Source organism: Falco naumanni, chromosome 7 (assembly GCF_017639655.2).
Source record: "Falco naumanni isolate bFalNau1 chromosome 7, bFalNau1.pat, whole genome shotgun sequence".
Lineage (NCBI taxonomy): Eukaryota > Metazoa > Chordata > Aves > Falconiformes > Falconidae > Falco > Falco naumanni.
This window is the reverse complement of record NC_054060.1, coordinates 45,534,206-45,552,094: the sequence shown is the minus strand read 5'-3', so window position 1 is coordinate 45,552,094 and position 17,889 is coordinate 45,534,206. Positions and strand designations below refer to the sequence as shown.

The 17,889-nt window shown below is 37.7% G+C and overlaps 1 protein-coding gene across 1 annotated transcript in view; it reads left to right on the top strand.

Annotated features, from left to right (window-relative positions):
• Positions 1-17,889, top strand: part of EXT2 (exostosin glycosyltransferase 2) — an 80,216-nt gene that overhangs the window by 49,676 nt on the left and 12,651 nt on the right. Inside the window, exon 10 of the mRNA XM_040600493.1 lies at positions 12,116-12,282. Within this exon, the coding sequence (XP_040456427.1) occupies positions 12,116-12,282 (167 nt within the window). The remainder of the gene's footprint in view (positions 1-12,115; positions 12,283-17,889) is intronic.

The window sequence follows — 17,889 nt, the reverse complement described above, 5'->3', positions numbered from 1 at the left end:
GCAAGTAAAGCCTCTTCTTATCATTCCTGATTAAATACTGTAGATAGAGTAGCTGTAAATGGTGTACATACGAATCTGTCATTCTCATCTGAAAATGTGGTGATTTTGTGGGACAAGAAATGTTGCCTTTAGGAATAAGTGTTCAAAAAACCAATATGCTCTATCATGGATTCTTCTGTCTACTGTAGTGAATGACGTGTCATTAGGACTCCTTGCTTTGTAATTCTTTTTTCAGAGGCTTCAGCTGCTACAGCTTTCTACTGGTGGAAGTTAGCTATTCTGCATAGCAGCTAGATACAATGTAAAAATTAATCCCTGACCACTTGTCTCAACTTGCCATCTTCTAATAGCTTCTCAGAGCCAAGCTATTGCTACCATTCAGTTGCCTCATTTGCCATTTTGGCAGCTTGCTCCAGTTTAAAGCAGAGTAGCTTTATTGTTTGCTTTAAAAAGTGTTCTGTAATGTTGCTGTGCTAAACACCTCAAGTTTAGAGGTTTATTAAATGTTTTGCAGTCCTTTAGAGTGAGAAGTGTTGTGTATAAATTGATAACTGAATTTTTGCAGTAAGAAATTTTTTCTGAAGACAAAAATGCTTAGTGTTATATTCAGTTATGTGAGCACTGAATGCAGGTGGATTTAACCCAAATGGATTATTTCCACATTTTCCTTGAATGAGTCTGAGATACAGGCGAGTCAAAGCAAATAAATCATTAGAATATTTTTTTGTTTGTTTAATCTTTCTGTTAATCTTTCATTTAGACATTCTTGAAAATTAAAGTCTTTAATTTCTTTCTACCTTGATACTACTAAGTCATAAACTATAGTTGGGAAAAAAAAAATAAAAAAAGCTTAGCCTCTAGAGCTTTCAGAATTTGGATTTGAGAGCGCAGTTGAAGGTGTAAGCAATTTTGCCCTTACGTTAGCCTAAGCATTGCGTTGAAGCAAATAACTGTTTGTTTCTAGTGTGCCTTGTCCCTTTATTGCTGTTATAACCATTGCAGTCTCTTGGCCTATGGCTAGAGAGAGGTCAGTTTGATTAAATTAACTTGTTTTATTCCAGATCCATACAGGGCATTCCACTTGGCTCTTCAGCCAGTCTCTCGTCCAGTCTGTCTATTAGTGATCCTAATCCTTGGACTTCAAAGCTTCTGCTGTTTATAGCCTGTTAAAGCCAGGAAGTTTCTGATGGATTAGAGCAAGGAATGAGTTTGAAGTTTGTAATGTGCACCACTGTCACTGATAAAGTCTATTTTATTACCCTACAGTAGTATCTGCACTTTTATGGCTATTCACTTTTAATTGGTTATAGTAAAGCTGAGGTGCTTAACCTCTGAGAGCATCAAGTGCTGTATTTCCTGGCCCTTTCCATGTAAGGGACGTGTTTTGGTACAGAAGCAAATCTTGGCTTTTGTTGTTGCAACCTATTGTGTGTTTGTTTCGTTTTGCATGCATAAGTGGAGGACTGGGTGAGAGACATCTGCGTTGTCTTCCTTAGCAATTGCATTCAGTAAATTGAGAATTGTATTTAGGTCTCCTGAGATGTAGCTGGCATAGTGCCACACAAATATAACATGTGACTGCCCCTTTCTTCCCTCTGTCAACACCAGAAAAATATTATAACTGAAAATGCCATTGTTATCAAAGGCTGTATGTATTGGAAATAGAGGGAATCTGTCTCTAGGAATGGAAAGTTTTGAAGTACCTGCAAATTCTGAAATTAACAGTGAGTTTTGGATCTGTTTTCTTTTTGTGATTTTTTTTTTTTTAAAATGAATGCTTATGTACTTGTAATAATGCCTTTATGCAATGAAACTCTGCAAACCCAGGACTTTTAAGAGAAAAACCGAATAAAAATGAAATATTCTGTTCTAAATATTGTACAAAATTTAAAAAGCTGCACCCCTCAAAAAATGCAGCATTCCATAAGATTAAAATTCTTTTTTGCTTATCCTCAGCATTTAGTAAAATTTGAATGAAAAGATCTATTTGTCAGCATGACCTGAAAATGAACTAACGGTGATATTTGTCAGATGAATGACAAGACTGAATTGTGGTCACTGTGCTATCAGTCCTGCTGAGCATCCTGCAGTGCAGGTAGAGGCTGCAGCTGATCCTGGCTGCTGCACTGCAGAATGACAAAAGGTGTGGGGAACATGCAAGATGGATAGAAACAAACTCCTGCCAAAACTAGGCCTGCTGGGGCAGATGCAGCTCTGATACAACTGAGATTTTTTTTTTGTCACATTGGCTGATAATAAATAAGGTAAGCAGCTAAGAGGGCAACAGGTTAATTGAACACCTGACTGGAAAGTTTTCACCAAAATAACATACAAAAGTATAAAGTTGGAGAAAAAGTAGTTATGTGTATATGGGCTAGGAATCAGGAAATTGAAGATTGTTTTTCCCTTTGTCCTCTGAGTTTGCAAGGACCACTCTTGTAACTTAATGTTTGAGAGCTACCTGTGCAAGTCCGAGCTCATTAGACTGCGTGATTCCTTTAGAATCAGTGAAAAGAAACAGGCATCTCAATCTAGCCTGCATCAGGTATTTATTTTAGGGTAAACTAAATAATCCATCTAGAAAGTGCCCTTTTTCTTCCACTGAGTGCGGAGGAAACGCAAGGTGACTAGTATGAGCTTAAATGACTGATCTTTGGTCACCTGTCTGCTCTTGAGTTCCTACTTGTTTTGCCATACTGGTACCTGAACACCATGAAGGATGCACAGGCTGTCTTACAAGGTTCTTGAAAAATAAACAAAAATTGAGCACTAAAAACAGTGTTGTAATTATTTTTCTTCGGTAGATAGTTCTTGTGCTGAGACACTGACCAGACACAACCTCTGCCTGCTGAATGGGAGCAACTCATTTCTTACTGTTCCTTGGTTTCTGTGTCCATAAAATGAATACAACAGTATTGTCTTAGATAAAATGCTTTGAGACCTGTAGTCTAAAACTGCTACATAAGTAGCATTATTCATGCCATTATTATTAGGTAGATGCCAAGATTTCTAATTAGAAAGGTAACTTCTGCATTGAAATCAGAGTAAAATATAAATGCATTTAAAAATAAAACTGCTTTTTGTAGGTTTAATTTAATCTAAGTACCTTCAAAACATTTACGAATGTGTATCCTGGCTATATAACCAGTAGGTTAACTGGTTATTCCCATTGTACAGCTTTAGAAACAGGTACACAGAGGTGAAGTCTTCACCATCACTTAGTAATTCAGCTTCAGGACAAGGAATTGATTTAAGAAAATTCTGTGCCTTGGCCTTTCTTTTGCTTAGTTGAACTCGCTGCCTTCCCATACTTTCTGTTTGAGAGGTATCATAGACATAGGTGTGTGTAAAGGGTGGAAGCTATACTGTGTATTTTGAGGTCATTGCTGAATCTGTGTGTAGAAGTAGGAACACCACTGTGATTTGGGTGAGACTGGAAGCCAAGGGTCTAGTCTTTTGATTTTGAACTCAAAATATGAGCTGTGTCTTAGGAAAAAAAAATACAACTGCAACCGATGAATCTATGAAAACACAGATATCTTGTGCAAGTTTTCAGAGTGCTTATGGTGATAAAAATATTGGATCTTATATGTAAAATAGCAGAGAGAAAATAACACAGATTATTACGATTTTAATCTGGAACTTTAAGGCTTTATAGAATCATCTTGCTGATCTAAAGGGCTCGCTGGATTTAGGGTATATGATCTTTACTGTGTGTCATTGGCTGAGTTTTCCATATATCTTCAGCTATACAGGGTATGCAAGAAGCCTGTCAACACAGCAGTAATGTCAGCAGGCCCATGACTGCATGTATAATATTAATAAAAAGATTAAAAGCTTTGAAATATTACAGGAAAAAAGCCCATTTTTTTTCAGCACTCATTCTGCATTCATTAAAATAAACATTGTGGTCCAAGTGCCTGCTGCTGGGAATATTTGCATAGAGAGGATGTTTTTTCATTTTCTCCATCAGCCAAATACTTTTACCCTTTAATTTGTATTTGTCTAAATTACTAGTTCTGAAATGCAAGAAAATAGTCTGTGATAGAAATTTCCACTGGTGTTTCATCACATTTGTTTCTGACATTTGAAGAAACCATTTTGTCTACCACATCACTGGTATAAAAATGTATAAATGCATTACTGTTAGTAAATACACAATAAGCTACAAATTGTGTGTGGTAGCTTGATTCCTTTTTAGGTTCAGTTTTATAAAAATGTAAAGTGTATTGTAAAGAATATGTACTTTCTGCCTAGTCATGTTGGTAGTGGCTCCTGGAACTAAGTTGCTGATAAACTTGCAATAAGGTACAGGCTATAAGGGTTATGGGTATTACTGCAATCATCATATTTGTATTTTAGTCTGATACTATTAATGGACAACACTGATATAAAACAGTGGAGATAGGGAATTTGAGTATCCTATGGCTGAATCTGAAGACAGTGTTAACTGAAAAAAAAACCTTTTTTTAAAACAAACCAACTTCGTGGTGGTTTTTGTGTTTTTGCATACTGTACCTTCAGTAGTCAGCACTGGTAGGAATGTTTTTTTTTAACTTCTCTTTAGGTTTTGAATTAATTCGGCTTCTTGATGATGGACTTAATGCCATTTTCCTTGATTAGCTAGAGAACTGTCTCGTGGTGGTTTTAGTCTTTTGTGAATTATCTTACAAACATTTTGCAGTGTTATTTCCCAAGGAAGTCTAGAAATTTAGCTTAACAAAATTGGCCTCTAAATAATGTCCTAGAAACCAATATGCTATTTTGTTATATATAAGAGGAATTCTATGCATTACTGTAAACTAATATAAGCACTCTAATGTAAGTAGAAAACACCTGTTTGAACAGATAGTTTTAAGTTGAAGCAGTTGAAATTCTTGGACAGACTTTTTCAGTGAGCCATTATTGAAAGAATTCTGGTAATAAATAGGTGTAAGATGCTTGGTAGTGATGTTTCTGACAGTTTTTTGAAACTTCAGATTCCAGCTAAGTTCTGCCAGTCAGTCTTTGAGGCTGAAAAAGTACTTGTCAGGCTTCCATCATCCATGTTTAGTTAATTGAATTCATGTAGACTACTATAGATCAATTAGAATGAGCATCAAGTAAAAGATCAGGTATGAGAGTTGAGTGTGGTGTATGGGATTCAGTACATTACAGGTACATACAGAGGAGTGTGTTTGGAAATGTTTTCTGCCAGCTTTTAGTTGATCTTGGTCTACTTTGCACAACTTCTGGAAAGGCTTTTCCTTTTTATAGTTCCAAATGGGCTCCATAGAAGTTGTGGGAAGTCAGAGCTTAACGTGAATTAATACTCTGGTGCCAGGTTATCAGTAGTCACGACATAGTCCTAACTATTGTTACTGAGGAAGTAAAACAGGAAAAGCATGTAAGTATGAGTATCTTTGTATAAGTCATTAAAATGCCATTATTTTAGCCAGTTTGTGATAGTGTTCTTAATACTGGCAAGCATTCAGTTCTTGCCATCGAGAGTCTACATTGTATTCCCAGCTCCTCATTATCCTTAGTGCTTCCAACTGCAAATGCAGCAAACCATCTGCACTCACATATCACTTACTATTTTTGAAATTGGTACTACTTAGAATGGATGTCCCAAAAATATTGGTTAGCTCTGTATAGCAGCTGTATTGATTCTCACTGGAAACAAATGATGATAATTAGAGCAAATAATTCCTGTATAAATACACTTGTCTGCTGGCTAGATAGATATAATGCATCTGCTCCTAAAGGAGACCTTCAGATCCTATTAAACTTCCCAGTTTCTCAGAAGCAAAGATACAGAGAATGATGCTATTTAACAACATGACGGTGTCATTTCTCTTTGAAAAGAGATAATATGCTCCACAGAAATATTACTCTCTGTTATTTTTATGATCCTTCTTTTATGTATGATGTAGCAGTTCATTTAGAGCTGAGAAAGAGGGCTGGATTTCAGACTAAGAATTCATTTTTATATATAAGCATTTTGCAAGCTTATGTTACTTACATTGTTGTTACAAACATCTGATGGCAAGCCTAGATAGGAAGGTGTGTGGCAAATGAAAAGTTTGGTTTTGTGTGAGAGGGTATTCCTTTAGGTTATAATGAAATTGCCCCCCTCTCGTGATTGTCCTCCTTTCTCTTCCTTATGTCTTTCATATAATTCACTGGGAGTTGTAGCTGACAAATGCATATTTAGAGGATGGGGGTTTTGCTGCTCTTCTGTATTTTTTAAATGGGAATGTAATTATGGTATTTTTGATCCTGCAGTTTGCAGAAATCATCTTGAAATCATGCTTGAAAAATTTGCTTTTAGGACTTAATAGTGGGATTGCAGGCTGGCCAGAAATACATCCATGTATACGACTGTTAGGGATCGTAAGTACATTAGAAGTGGAAGCTGCATTTGGCAAAGTTGGGAAACTGCTGATTTTGTGTTTAGAAGACCACATGCTGTTTTCTGTGGGCAGCTCCTGCAATCAGTGCATCAGTGGTCCTAAACAGCACAAAGTGCCAAGAATGCCCTGAGTCTGGTTGCCAAAGAGCAAGTGTAACACTCTTCTCTCTAATTATTTCAGTATGATGTGCAACAGGAGGTGCCTGTCATTCTCTTCAGGTTCTGTATGTACATAGACTTCTATACACTCCAGAGAGCTTTATTTTCATATTTTACCTCTGTTGCATCACATGAAGTCCTCACTGGTTTTAAAATGCACGTTTGGACTGGGAATTTTTTGACTCTTGTATGCTTAAAGTTTCTCATCTTGTAAGATTTCATCTGCCTTCTTATCTTGGTTGTCTGTTATTTTTGTCATACTGTTAAATGATGCAGTGCCCACTTACTGTAAGAATAAAGCGTGTGCTTTTGCCTTGGTTATAATAAAATCTACTAAGCTGAGAATTTCCCCCCTATATGTTTTGTTAATACTGAGGTTTCTTATAACTTTCCAAGCAGTTTCCGAGAATTCAGAGCATGGTATTACAGAAGTGGCAGACCCTGTCTCTGACTACTCTGTAAGCCACATTCCTTCTATAAGTAAAAAAGTACAAATACTGTTCTTTTGTGGTCTTTTAAAATAAGTGTAGACGGTTCTAACCTTCCTGATGATTATAAAACTTTGATTTCCAAAGTACTATTGTATTTGTTTTATTGACTATGTATTTCTTTTGGAGTTCCTGCAGCAGGGCTGATTTTGAATACTTGTATCTCTGAGTGGAGCCTGCTGTGCGTTGTGATAGTCATTTCTGCCCAGGCTGCTGAAGTGGTTACCCAGGTGTCATTGTGTCATGATGTCTCCCTCGCTTCCATCTCTGTAGCTGCAGCAACCTTCAGTGTCAGATCAGCCTCTAGGCAGCAAGTGGTCTTGCGCTTCCTTTCATTTTGCATGCTGCAGCGTAACTGGTACCCTAATGTCTTATTCAGAGTTTTTTCAAAATGTTGATGTTTTCTATTCATTAATTTAAGTCCAAATTCAAAAACTTTGTATAACGTTTCTCAAAGCACTAAATATTTTACAGTAACATACCTCTTTTTGAGAGTTGGTCATCTTAAGAGACTTTCAAAGACCTTAGTAAATCATGTGGATTTAAGAGGATTTGCTGACATCTGAGATACATACTAATTATAATTAGATTACATCTTCATTTTTCATATACTTTTCATTACTTTTCCGTCTGTTACTGTATTTTTATGCAAGTGGCATGTCTGTTAGTACGCTGTCAAACAGTTGATTTTCCAAAGAGCTAGAAATTTAAAGTGTCCATGCTTGCTTGCTTTTCTGAATTACTGTTTTTCAATCCTAGTGACTTTTGAACTTCAATTTTTGTTTCAGTGCATTCCCACACTGAAATAAGATCTTTGTTGCCATTTGGTTGTCTTTTTTATGCGTAGCAGGCCTGAGAGGAAGAAAAGCCCCAATAAGAGAGTGCTTAACATGTATAAAATGTGAACTTTGTCGATACTTGTCAATACAACTTTATAAATGCATACATACCTATGGTAATTCTGTTTGCATCTGAAACACTCGTGACAGTAGAGTATTTTGAGTATCTAGCAGGCTGCTTAAAATTTTTTAGTACCAATACTGGGTTTATAATTGGATAATTGTAGGCAATTAGCCTGAGGCCTTTAAGTAGTTTGCAGACATTAAGCAGTGTACAATCTTTATGAGGCCATAGTATCTGCCTTTGTGTAACTGTCTTATAATGTGGATACCTGCATGTTGTATGGTAAACCAGTAAGAAAGCAGTGAGCTGACTTGAGAATACTGATTTGTAATAAACAGTTCCAGTCGTTGAGTGTTACTGCCTCCTGAGGTTAGGATGACTAGTAAGATGAAAATTTCATTTCAGTGATGTCCTGCTGGAATCATTGTTTCAGGTTATAGTTCAAGCAAGGCATTTCAAAGACCTTACAATACTGAGAATAAAATGAGCTCACTGCACTGTAATTGGAATCCATGGCTCTTGAACATTTTTGTTGTGGCCCCAAGGAACTTGCTTTATCTCCCCAGCTGCTGGCTGACTGTGACTTTCATTGGAGCCCATCAGTAACGTGGTTGAATCCTTCTGACTGACTACTAATCGTATCACAGGCTACTCAAGTGTGCATCATTGTATGGGCTGATGCCTCTTGCCTTCTACTAGAAAGGAGGTGAGTAAAACTGACAAGAACCTGAATACTTGTCAAATACAGGCCATATTCTGCAAGACCACCCAGATAAAGGTAGATTTTTTACAGTCAGTTTTTCAATCTCACAGGGAAAACCTCGGGGTAGGAGACTGAATACAAATTTTGCCAGTAAATATCACTCTGTATTTCTTCTCCTTTCTTTGGCCATCCATGCATGGCAATACTTCTTTCTAAAATACAGCTCCAAGAAAACCTGACTTTTGAAGACTTTTTACTGTGGTTTGGAAATACTGCTTTGTTTTCCCAGTGAAGTAGTGTTTGGACTCTGGTGTCTTTAAACAGTGTGTAGCTCTTGTGCTTTATTTGAGTGTTGTGTGAGCTGTTAAATCTGAGAGGCCCAGTGGCAGTGAGGACGTGGACGTTCATTCCTGGGAGAAAGTTTTGCTTGTACACGTTGGAATGAAGCAGCTCCTCTTCTTCTATGGTAGTAACTATCTTCCCAGTGCAACAGACTGACAGTGGAAACAGGACAAAGCTGTCTTGGGAGCAGACCTGATTCTGGGTTATTATGGGATTGGAAGTGTGTGTGCATAATTGTATCGTGTTGTAACCTATTTATTTTTGGTGTTGTCTGTCATCCAACATTCTTCAGATCTTTCTGCTGAGAACACTTCCAGAATTTGATTGTGTTATTGTTTGCAAACTAAAACCATTTTTTCAGGCTAGGTTTTCTCTTATCTTGGCCCTTACAGTGGCTTTTTTCATTGATACCCGTTTTTACCTTCCTCTTTTCATTCTCAAAACACAGAAACAAGGATATTACTTCCTTGTGCTATTTTCTGAATTTCTGTATTCAGTCCCCATGTCTTAGTAGTTTGCATCCAAAGTTCCTATCTCATCCTGATGACAGTCGTCAACAGTGTCACTGTTCACAGATTCAGAGTTCGAGGCAGAAGGGGTGGGAAGATCGTCTGCTTTGACCTATAAATAAATCATGAGTCACTACATTACCTTTCCTTTCAATCCAGTGGCTTCTAACTTGAGTGCATCTCCTATAATAATACCCAGTCTTGTTGAAAGACAAGATGTACAGGGTCAGCTGCTGTCCTTGTTAACTTCTTCCGGAGGTTAACCACTGTTAACTGTTTAAAATGTTTTCCTTATTTATACTTTGAATTTGCCTGGCTTCAGATTCCAGTCATTGTTTTTCGTTATGTCGTTCTCCAGTTGGTTGAAGATATGTGGCATTTTTCTTCCTGTGTAAGTACTTGTCCATGTTAATCAAATCCACTTTTTTGTTCCTTCTTTTAGTAAGCTAAACAAGATGATCTCCAAGTTCCACCATATAGCATTTTCTCCTGCCCTCAGATAACGTGGTTCTTTCCTGCACCATTTCCAGTGTTTTAATATGCTTTGCAAAATACAAACACCACAATCAAACAGTATTTTAGTATCTATCTGCCCATGTCTGTATACAGGGAAAATTGCCTTCCACTTCCCCGCCCCCCCCCCCAATTTCTTACTACTTACCCATCTACATCTGCAAAAATTACATTAATCCATTTTGCCCCAACAGCATGCTGAGAACTAATGTCCACTCTGACCCCCTAATCCTTTTCAGCAACTGCTTTTAGGTAAAAAAGTTGTCTTAGTCCTAGTGTTTCACTGTGTGTTGAGTTGTGTCAGTCTGGTTTTTGTTCAAATGCACCTAGTTTGCTAAGCAGTCCAGAGTGCTTTGTACATCTCCAGGCTTTGCGTCACTTGCAGATTGCAATGGCATTTTATATATATTTCAGACCACTGACAAAAATTTCAGTGCCTTCAGACCCAGTGCCAGTTCTTACAGACTTGATTTACCACAGAATCACTTCAGGTATTTGTACATATTGATGAGACTGTCCCTGAGCCTTCTATTCCCTAGGCTAAACAGTCACAGCGCTCTCAGCCTTTCCTCATAGGAGAGATGCTCCAGCACCTTCATCATCTTTGTGGCTCTTTGCTGGGACTCTCCCTAGTATGTCCATGTGTCTCTTGTACTGAGGAGTCTAGAACTGGACACAGTACTCCAGGTGTGGTCCCACCACTGCTGAGCAGAGGGGGAGGATCATCTCCCTCAAGATGTATCCTTATGCATATTTTCATTTGACACAGAGAACAACTTACAAATTCTCTGAGCAGTCACTTTGTAGTTGATATAATGTATTGTAGTGTATTTTTCTTATCATACACCACTGATGCCCGCTCTGTTTCACCAGTGTAGGAAACTCAAGTGTTCATCTACTGTTCACAAGGTACTTAGACTCATCTTATAATGCTCTCTTTTCTCTTGAATGTTCATTAAAATTTATGTGAAAGCTGGAATAAACCAACAAATCACATTTGTACTTGTTTAGCTATTTGTTTAGGTACTAATTAAATCACTTTTTGATGAACTGGTGCTTTTGGAATCATCATACTGTAATAATGACTACTGTTAAGCTTTGTGCTAGAAAATGTATGTGGCTAAATATATGCATTTAAAATTAATATTTAATATTTGGTCCTTAGTTGTATTTCTTTTAGCTTGGTGCTCTATACCTATGCCTGCAGTTACACTTTTGAGGGAATAGAATAGGATTTTGAAAAACTTTTCATACATGCAAAGGCCTGCACAAACTGTTAATGTGACACTTCAGGTGCTACATGTTACACGCATAACAAGAATTGGAAATCTAATCCCATTGTAAAGTGGATTGGATCCAGTTTTGTATCTACAGGGGGTTTTGTTGCTAGTTAAACATCATTGGACTTGCAAATGTTCATGATGATGTACACCAGTGCTCTATTCTGCTTGTAAGGATGCTGTCAGGCACCAGTAGAATCCTTTTGCATGTATCTAGCTTAAATTACTGCCATGATTTAGGACTTTGAAGATGAAAGAAATTACTCATACACAGAATCTAACTGTCAATAGTGATTAACATTTTAGGTGTATCTAGATTTTTAATTGATATAATAAAACTTACCCTTCTCAGTACTTGTTAGAACTCAGCATTCTTTTTCAAATTTTTTGTGACCCTGGACTTGCTGTCAGTGATTGTATCTGCTGCTTCAGATTCTTTTAAGTAGTTGCAGTTGAGTAAAATATGTGTTCTTGCTGTGTGCCCTAAACCAGTACATAGTATCACTGAAGTCTTGTTAAGTGATGATTTGCACACTGCTGTTTTGGGCAAGCTATCCCCCATACAGCTGCCTGTGAAACAATCTGTAGAGCATAGAGGGAAATGGATCTGAAGTTCTGTGTCCTGCATTCTTATGCTTATGTGTTTGCCTAACTGAAATTCAGGTGTAAATTGGCCATTAAGCAGCTTTTCTTTTTTTCTTTTTTCTTTTTTTTTTTATTAAGGGGTGAAGAAAAAAAAAGAGGAGAAGCTAAGACAGATGTGCAGACTTGTTCAGAAATAAAGTACAATATTGAATTATATTTCTTTTAATTTTTCTTTCTAGATTCCCTCTGGCCGAAGATTCGTGTTCCCCTGAAAGTTGTTAGGACTGCAGAAAACAAACTTAGTAACCGCTTCTTCCCCTATGATGAGATTGAAACAGAAGCAGTGTTGGCTATTGATGATGACATTATTATGCTAACCTCAGATGAGCTCCAGTTTGGCTATGAGGTAAAAGAATTGGTTTTTTCCTGTCTCTTGGGCTGTCCACTTCAATGTTATGTGTGTATATAAAGTGGAAGAATCACTGCACAGTCTGCTGATTCAGTTTGTTGTATCGCTCTTTACCGTAACAATTCAATGCTGACCAAAGTATTTTTCCAGATAGTCATTACTTCATGGAAAAAACTGCTAATAGAAATTTTTCGGTAGCTGGCATAGTAATGCCAAGAGACTCCAGAAAATGTTGTGCAAGTGGTATAATGCAAGCAGTCTGGAGATCGAATTGCATTCTTCCTAATAGTTTCAAACAGTTTTCAGGCAAATCAGAAGTGCTATCCAAGTTAATGTGTCTTGATGGACAAGACAAGTTTCAGAGATTAAGTGTTGGGAACAGAGAAGGCCTCTTGAGGACATGCCAAAGTAAGGTGGAGTGCAATGAAAAGAGGCACTGAAGAATGTCAAGGAGGGGATGCATGTATCGTATGCTTGAAATGGCAAAGCTTCAACAGCTGCTGTTGTAGTGAGGGTATCAACAAAAAGAAACTTTGTCCAAATCAGTTACCCATGGCAGTATGAAGAGGTGACAGCCTTTACAGGCATGTTTGTTAAAAAGTGCACTTAAAGCAAACCTGTTGTCTTCCTTCCAAAACTTTGCTTTGAATGAGTTAATTTTTGTCTTCCATTTGTGTTTGAGCATATGACAGTCCATAATCTGACATTACTGTTATATGTGCGTATTTAAGACAAACATACTATATTTGTAAATAAATCAGAAACATTAGAAAGAGTAATATATTTTAAGGAAGATTTGAATCATTCAGTCACACCTTATCTGCAATACGTATGATGCCCAACGATGTTTTGCTCTTGATGAGAGCTAGAACAGGAAGCTATTCCATAAATTGAATGAAATAATGAAAACTTCTTTCCTAAAGGGTAAAAAGCAAACTAAATGGGGTAGTTGTCTCATTTTTAACTATCGAAGTGTAGCTGCTAACACAAGAAGGTATTTTCAGATGTTGAAAGTATTTCTTTAATGTGAATACATATGTGGTAAAATAGGTCTCTTTCTCCCTCTCAAGTGAAAGAGGCTGTTAGCAAGTAACGAGCTTTGGAATCAAGAAACGACTTGCGGTAATGTAGGTATGCTGATGTAATAACAAAGATGTTAAGCAGTGGAGACAGAGGTTTAATCTATCATGTGTGTCTCCAGAAAGGAAATACTTCCCTTGCCAGGTTAAGAGTAACGGGTTAGTACATGAAGTGTGAAAGACAGAATGAAGAGAAGACAACTGAAAGAAGGGGGGGCTTGGCCACATACGCCTTCTCTGTACTCCGCTGTCTACACTGAATGTTTTTAAGCACTGCACTGCAACATCAGAGCTATCAGATGTTGGCAGTTCTGCAAGCTGGCTTACTTTTGTCTGTGGTGCTTATAACTACTAGTTTTGAGGGCGAATTGATGGGAAGAAAGGTAGCAAATCCATAACGTACATGTTGTGTAAATCCTGGCTCCATTTGCAGTTTGATTTTTCACTTTCATCACGCTGTCTCAAGGTAAATAAAAATAAGTTCTATAAAAACCAAAGTAACTCTGTAAGTAGTTCCAAATGAATCTCTGCTACCAGAAAAGCAGGCTTGGAGAGCTTCGAGGCAGAGATTCAAACTGTAGCTGAGTTTCAACTGTGTCAGCCAGAGGTTGTCAGGAGTAGAACTGTGGTGCTCATGTGTCTGAAGTGTTAATTTAAACATCCTCAGTGGGGAATATCCATAACTTCATGTATATCGAGCTTGGTCACTTAGGCAGGAGAGGGTTATCCTCATGAAAAAAAAAAATGAGGCAAAGAAAAGTTGACATGAATTCCCCTGTAGTCAGTATGATTGGGTGGCGGTTGGGACTTAGAACTCTTCATCCCCAGTCTAGCTGTTGGACTGTGCTGGCTAATTTATTGGCCTTCTGTGGACCATATGCATTGGTTGCAGGGACTATCTGAGCAACAGTTCTTATATTCAGTGTGTGAATGTAACTGTTTGGTCAAGAGATTGTTTAGTCTGGCAAACTGTCGCTTTTGCAAGTTTTTTGCATTTTATTATAAATCCTATTCCTTTTTGATTCTGGGAATTCAGCTTACACAGCCACATCGATGGAAAATTAAAATGCCTTATTGAGCAGACAGTTGAGACAAACCTGTGGGTTTGAATCCTTATATTTTGAGATTACTCTTTTTTTCCCCCACTGTAAAATAAATGAATAGAGATGTCTTTGAATGCACAAAGCGGATTATTTTATAAATACACAGTTTTCCTGTATAGAGGGTGGGTGATGTAGTTCCTACTCTTGGCACAGAAATCAGGGGCTGAAGATTGATCTTTCCTGTCCCTGAGTGTCTGTGACTTGCTTGACAGGCCTGAGCTGGATCCCAGATGTTTAAATTGTCCTCAGCCTGTGATAATTTATTTATCTGTTTATGTGTGTTACCAGAACAGTATCTCTCAAGCTCTTGACTCGTTTTCAGGGGAATCCAGAGGGAACAGTAGCAGCATATAATGTTACTAGAAAGTTTTCTTTTAAGAGTATGTCTGCTTCTGCTTTGGTCATAAGAAGGGCTGGAAACGTGACATTCAGTAATTTTCTTTTCTTCTCCTGACGTCCTTGAGACTTTACATTAAAACATGTGGCAAAACCCCCTCTGTCACGGCTTGTCTGAATGTATAGAGCAAGCCTAAAAAAAACCAGAAAACTTTGATCTCTGTACACTTTCAGCCATAAAAAATTATAGTAACACTCAAAGTGTCAGACATTTTTTACTTGTTAAAAGTGAACTATTATGGTACAGTGATTTATGACATTGCGTAAATCTATTGGAGCAAGCAGAAAAATAGTCCCTATGTGCTGCTGTATTAAGGTAGCAGAAGAATACTCGTGACATTCTGACTTTGAAAAAAGTATTTCTGTTAAGTTACATGGTGAAATCACAGGCATGACTTGGGGCACTAGAGAAAAAGCTGTTAGGGCTAGACGACTTCTTCCCCGCTTACTGGTCTTTGGTGTTCACGGAGGGAGTATTAGAGAGACCCAAAAAGAGGAGCAAGTATTTAGATTATCATAGTCTTAAAAAATTAAAGCAGAACCATTGCCTGCTCCTGAAGTGTTTGGTATTTGAATGAGAGACTGACAGCATGTGTTGTGTTCCCACCTCTGCGTCTCAGCTGTCCTCGGGGCAGATGGCTTAGCATTTCTGTAACCCTGAAAAGTGGGAATAACAGTTTCCGAGTATGAAGTTAATGAAGATTTCTTATTATGTACTTAGGCAGCACTTTCTCCTTACAAAGAAAAAGTATTTTTATTACAGCAAGATTAGAAATAATCTAAATTGGGATTATTGCTCTGAGTCCGTGGTTTTTGTTCATAGAAAATATTGTTTGGTGCATTGCAAAGTTGTGTTTTTTCTGTTGGAAGCTTTTTGTCTTTTGCTAGTAGATGATCTTATTCTGTCTCGGAGCTGTTTTTCAGTGCTTCATGTCTCTGGCATTCTTTTTTAAAAAAATCAGCTCTCTGATGAATTGCATGTTTCTCTAGGCTAAAATCATCATAAAGTTTGAATGCCTTCTTTAGAAGAATGCTTCCATAGCCATTTTCACTGTTAAAAGGGTATTTTTCAGCATTCCTTTGTAGGAGGAATAATGTAAGTCCGCTTACCAAAAAACCTATCCATGGGTAACTGCTGGCCACATTCAAAGCCTTTCTTCATGTTGAAGTTATTTTACAAATTGTGCACATGTAAAGCATCGCTTATCTTTTAATGGGCTTTGTGGTTACATTTTGTTTTATTTTTTAGTAATAGCACAAGCCATCCCTTTGAGGACGGGGGGAGAACTGGGGCTCTGGGAGGAGAGAAGGAATACTGATTGGTTGGGGTTTCTTTCATTTGTAGACGATAGTCAGTGTTTCATTCTTACAATGTTGCCATGGTAGCTTTGGAGACACTGATCATTTTTCAGTTTATTAAATTTTAAAATTTTCTAGTTGTAATTAGCCAGTTCCTGAAGTTGCGTGTGACTTATTATAACTTAATAAATTTAACGCGTAAATGTTGGAGTACGTTCTGGAAAAGGAAGTGCTTTCTGTCCTTCACGTTACATGGAAGATGAGCTGTGGCAGCTGTTCTGATGGCCAGTGAAACGGCACAGAGTAGCTGAGGCTAGGAGGCAGAAAGAACTGCGGAGAGATGAGGCTGGAGGGTGTTTTAGCTAGGCTGTTTATGTCGCTTGGGGAACTCGGAAACAAAATTGCTATCATTTTCTCTTGGCATCTCTTAGTTTTTAGTAAAACTTCCAAGTCAGAACTTTGTTTTGACTTGTCACCTGGGAGATGCATAGTCCAAAAATACTTATCTTCAGGGTTGTCTAGCAGAGTCACTGGAATAGCATTGTCTGCAAAGAAGCATACCTCGTCTTCATTTGGCAGTGTTTTTCCTTGGATGTGTCCCTTACCAGTATTAAATCAGGCTATCCCCCTTTAGTCTGAGAAAGCTAATAAGATCACTGGCTAAAATGGAATGTACTCCTAGCAGCCTAATAAATTATAGGCAACCATCAAACAAGAAAATGGATGGTAGTACAAAATAGAGAGCAGTATAAGAATCATTACCACTATTTTTATTCTGAAAGCTTCCTTATAAGCAGTAGCTGTATATATAAATTTTGGCACAAAACGTGCGTATAGATTTGGGCAACGAGCTGGATGCTGCTATTGGGATTCTTTCCAGGAACTACCATTGAATGAGCTAGTGATGAACATTATGAAAAAGCCAAGCTTTTCCACTGACTTTGATAGCATTACATTTTAAAAGGAATCTTTGTTTAAAGCAACCAAGTTATTTTTTGGATGCATTGAAATGACAATTTTCAAAGGCCAGAATGGGGGTAGGGTTGAGCTTTACAGTGATACAAAGAAATCTGAATGAGTAACATGCATTGTAGTTGGCTTTTATTTTAGTAATTTGGACTCTTGAAGATGACACTGAGGGCACAAAATGGAGGGGATATGAATCTGTGGTTCTGTGTTGTGAAGGCACTGAAGTCCCTTAGGAAGCAGTAGCTAAGTTTGATCTTTCTTTCAGCTGCCTTTAATACACATGCCATTCCCTCTACAAGAATTCTTAGTGTTCTGTCAAATCCTTATTGAGCCTCAGTAGCTTATGTGGTGATGTCTTCCACAGCTGGGAGATGGGCATTTTAATAGTCATGTTTTTAAAAAAAATAAATTAAATTCAATCATTAACGTTTTGAGCCCTGGAGAGCGAAGAATAAAATTTTGGAAGAGGGAGTGGGGGTTACCTTTGGGTTTGTGTTCTTTATTGGCTTTGACATGTCTAAATAGATATCTCAAGCCCTCACTGGCTTGCCTGCCAAAAATAGTATTTTTTTAATTAGCTGATGGCACCAACTTGTAACAGTGTCCTATGAATTCTCTTCCTTGAGTTCCAAATCATCTCTGCTTTCAAGAGCCCTCTATGTTAGGGCGTTGTCCTATCTACATACTATTCCAGTATTTGTGCCCTAGAACTGTCTAGAAAGATTGATTTCTGGATAAAGTACAAGTCAGGGAGTCAG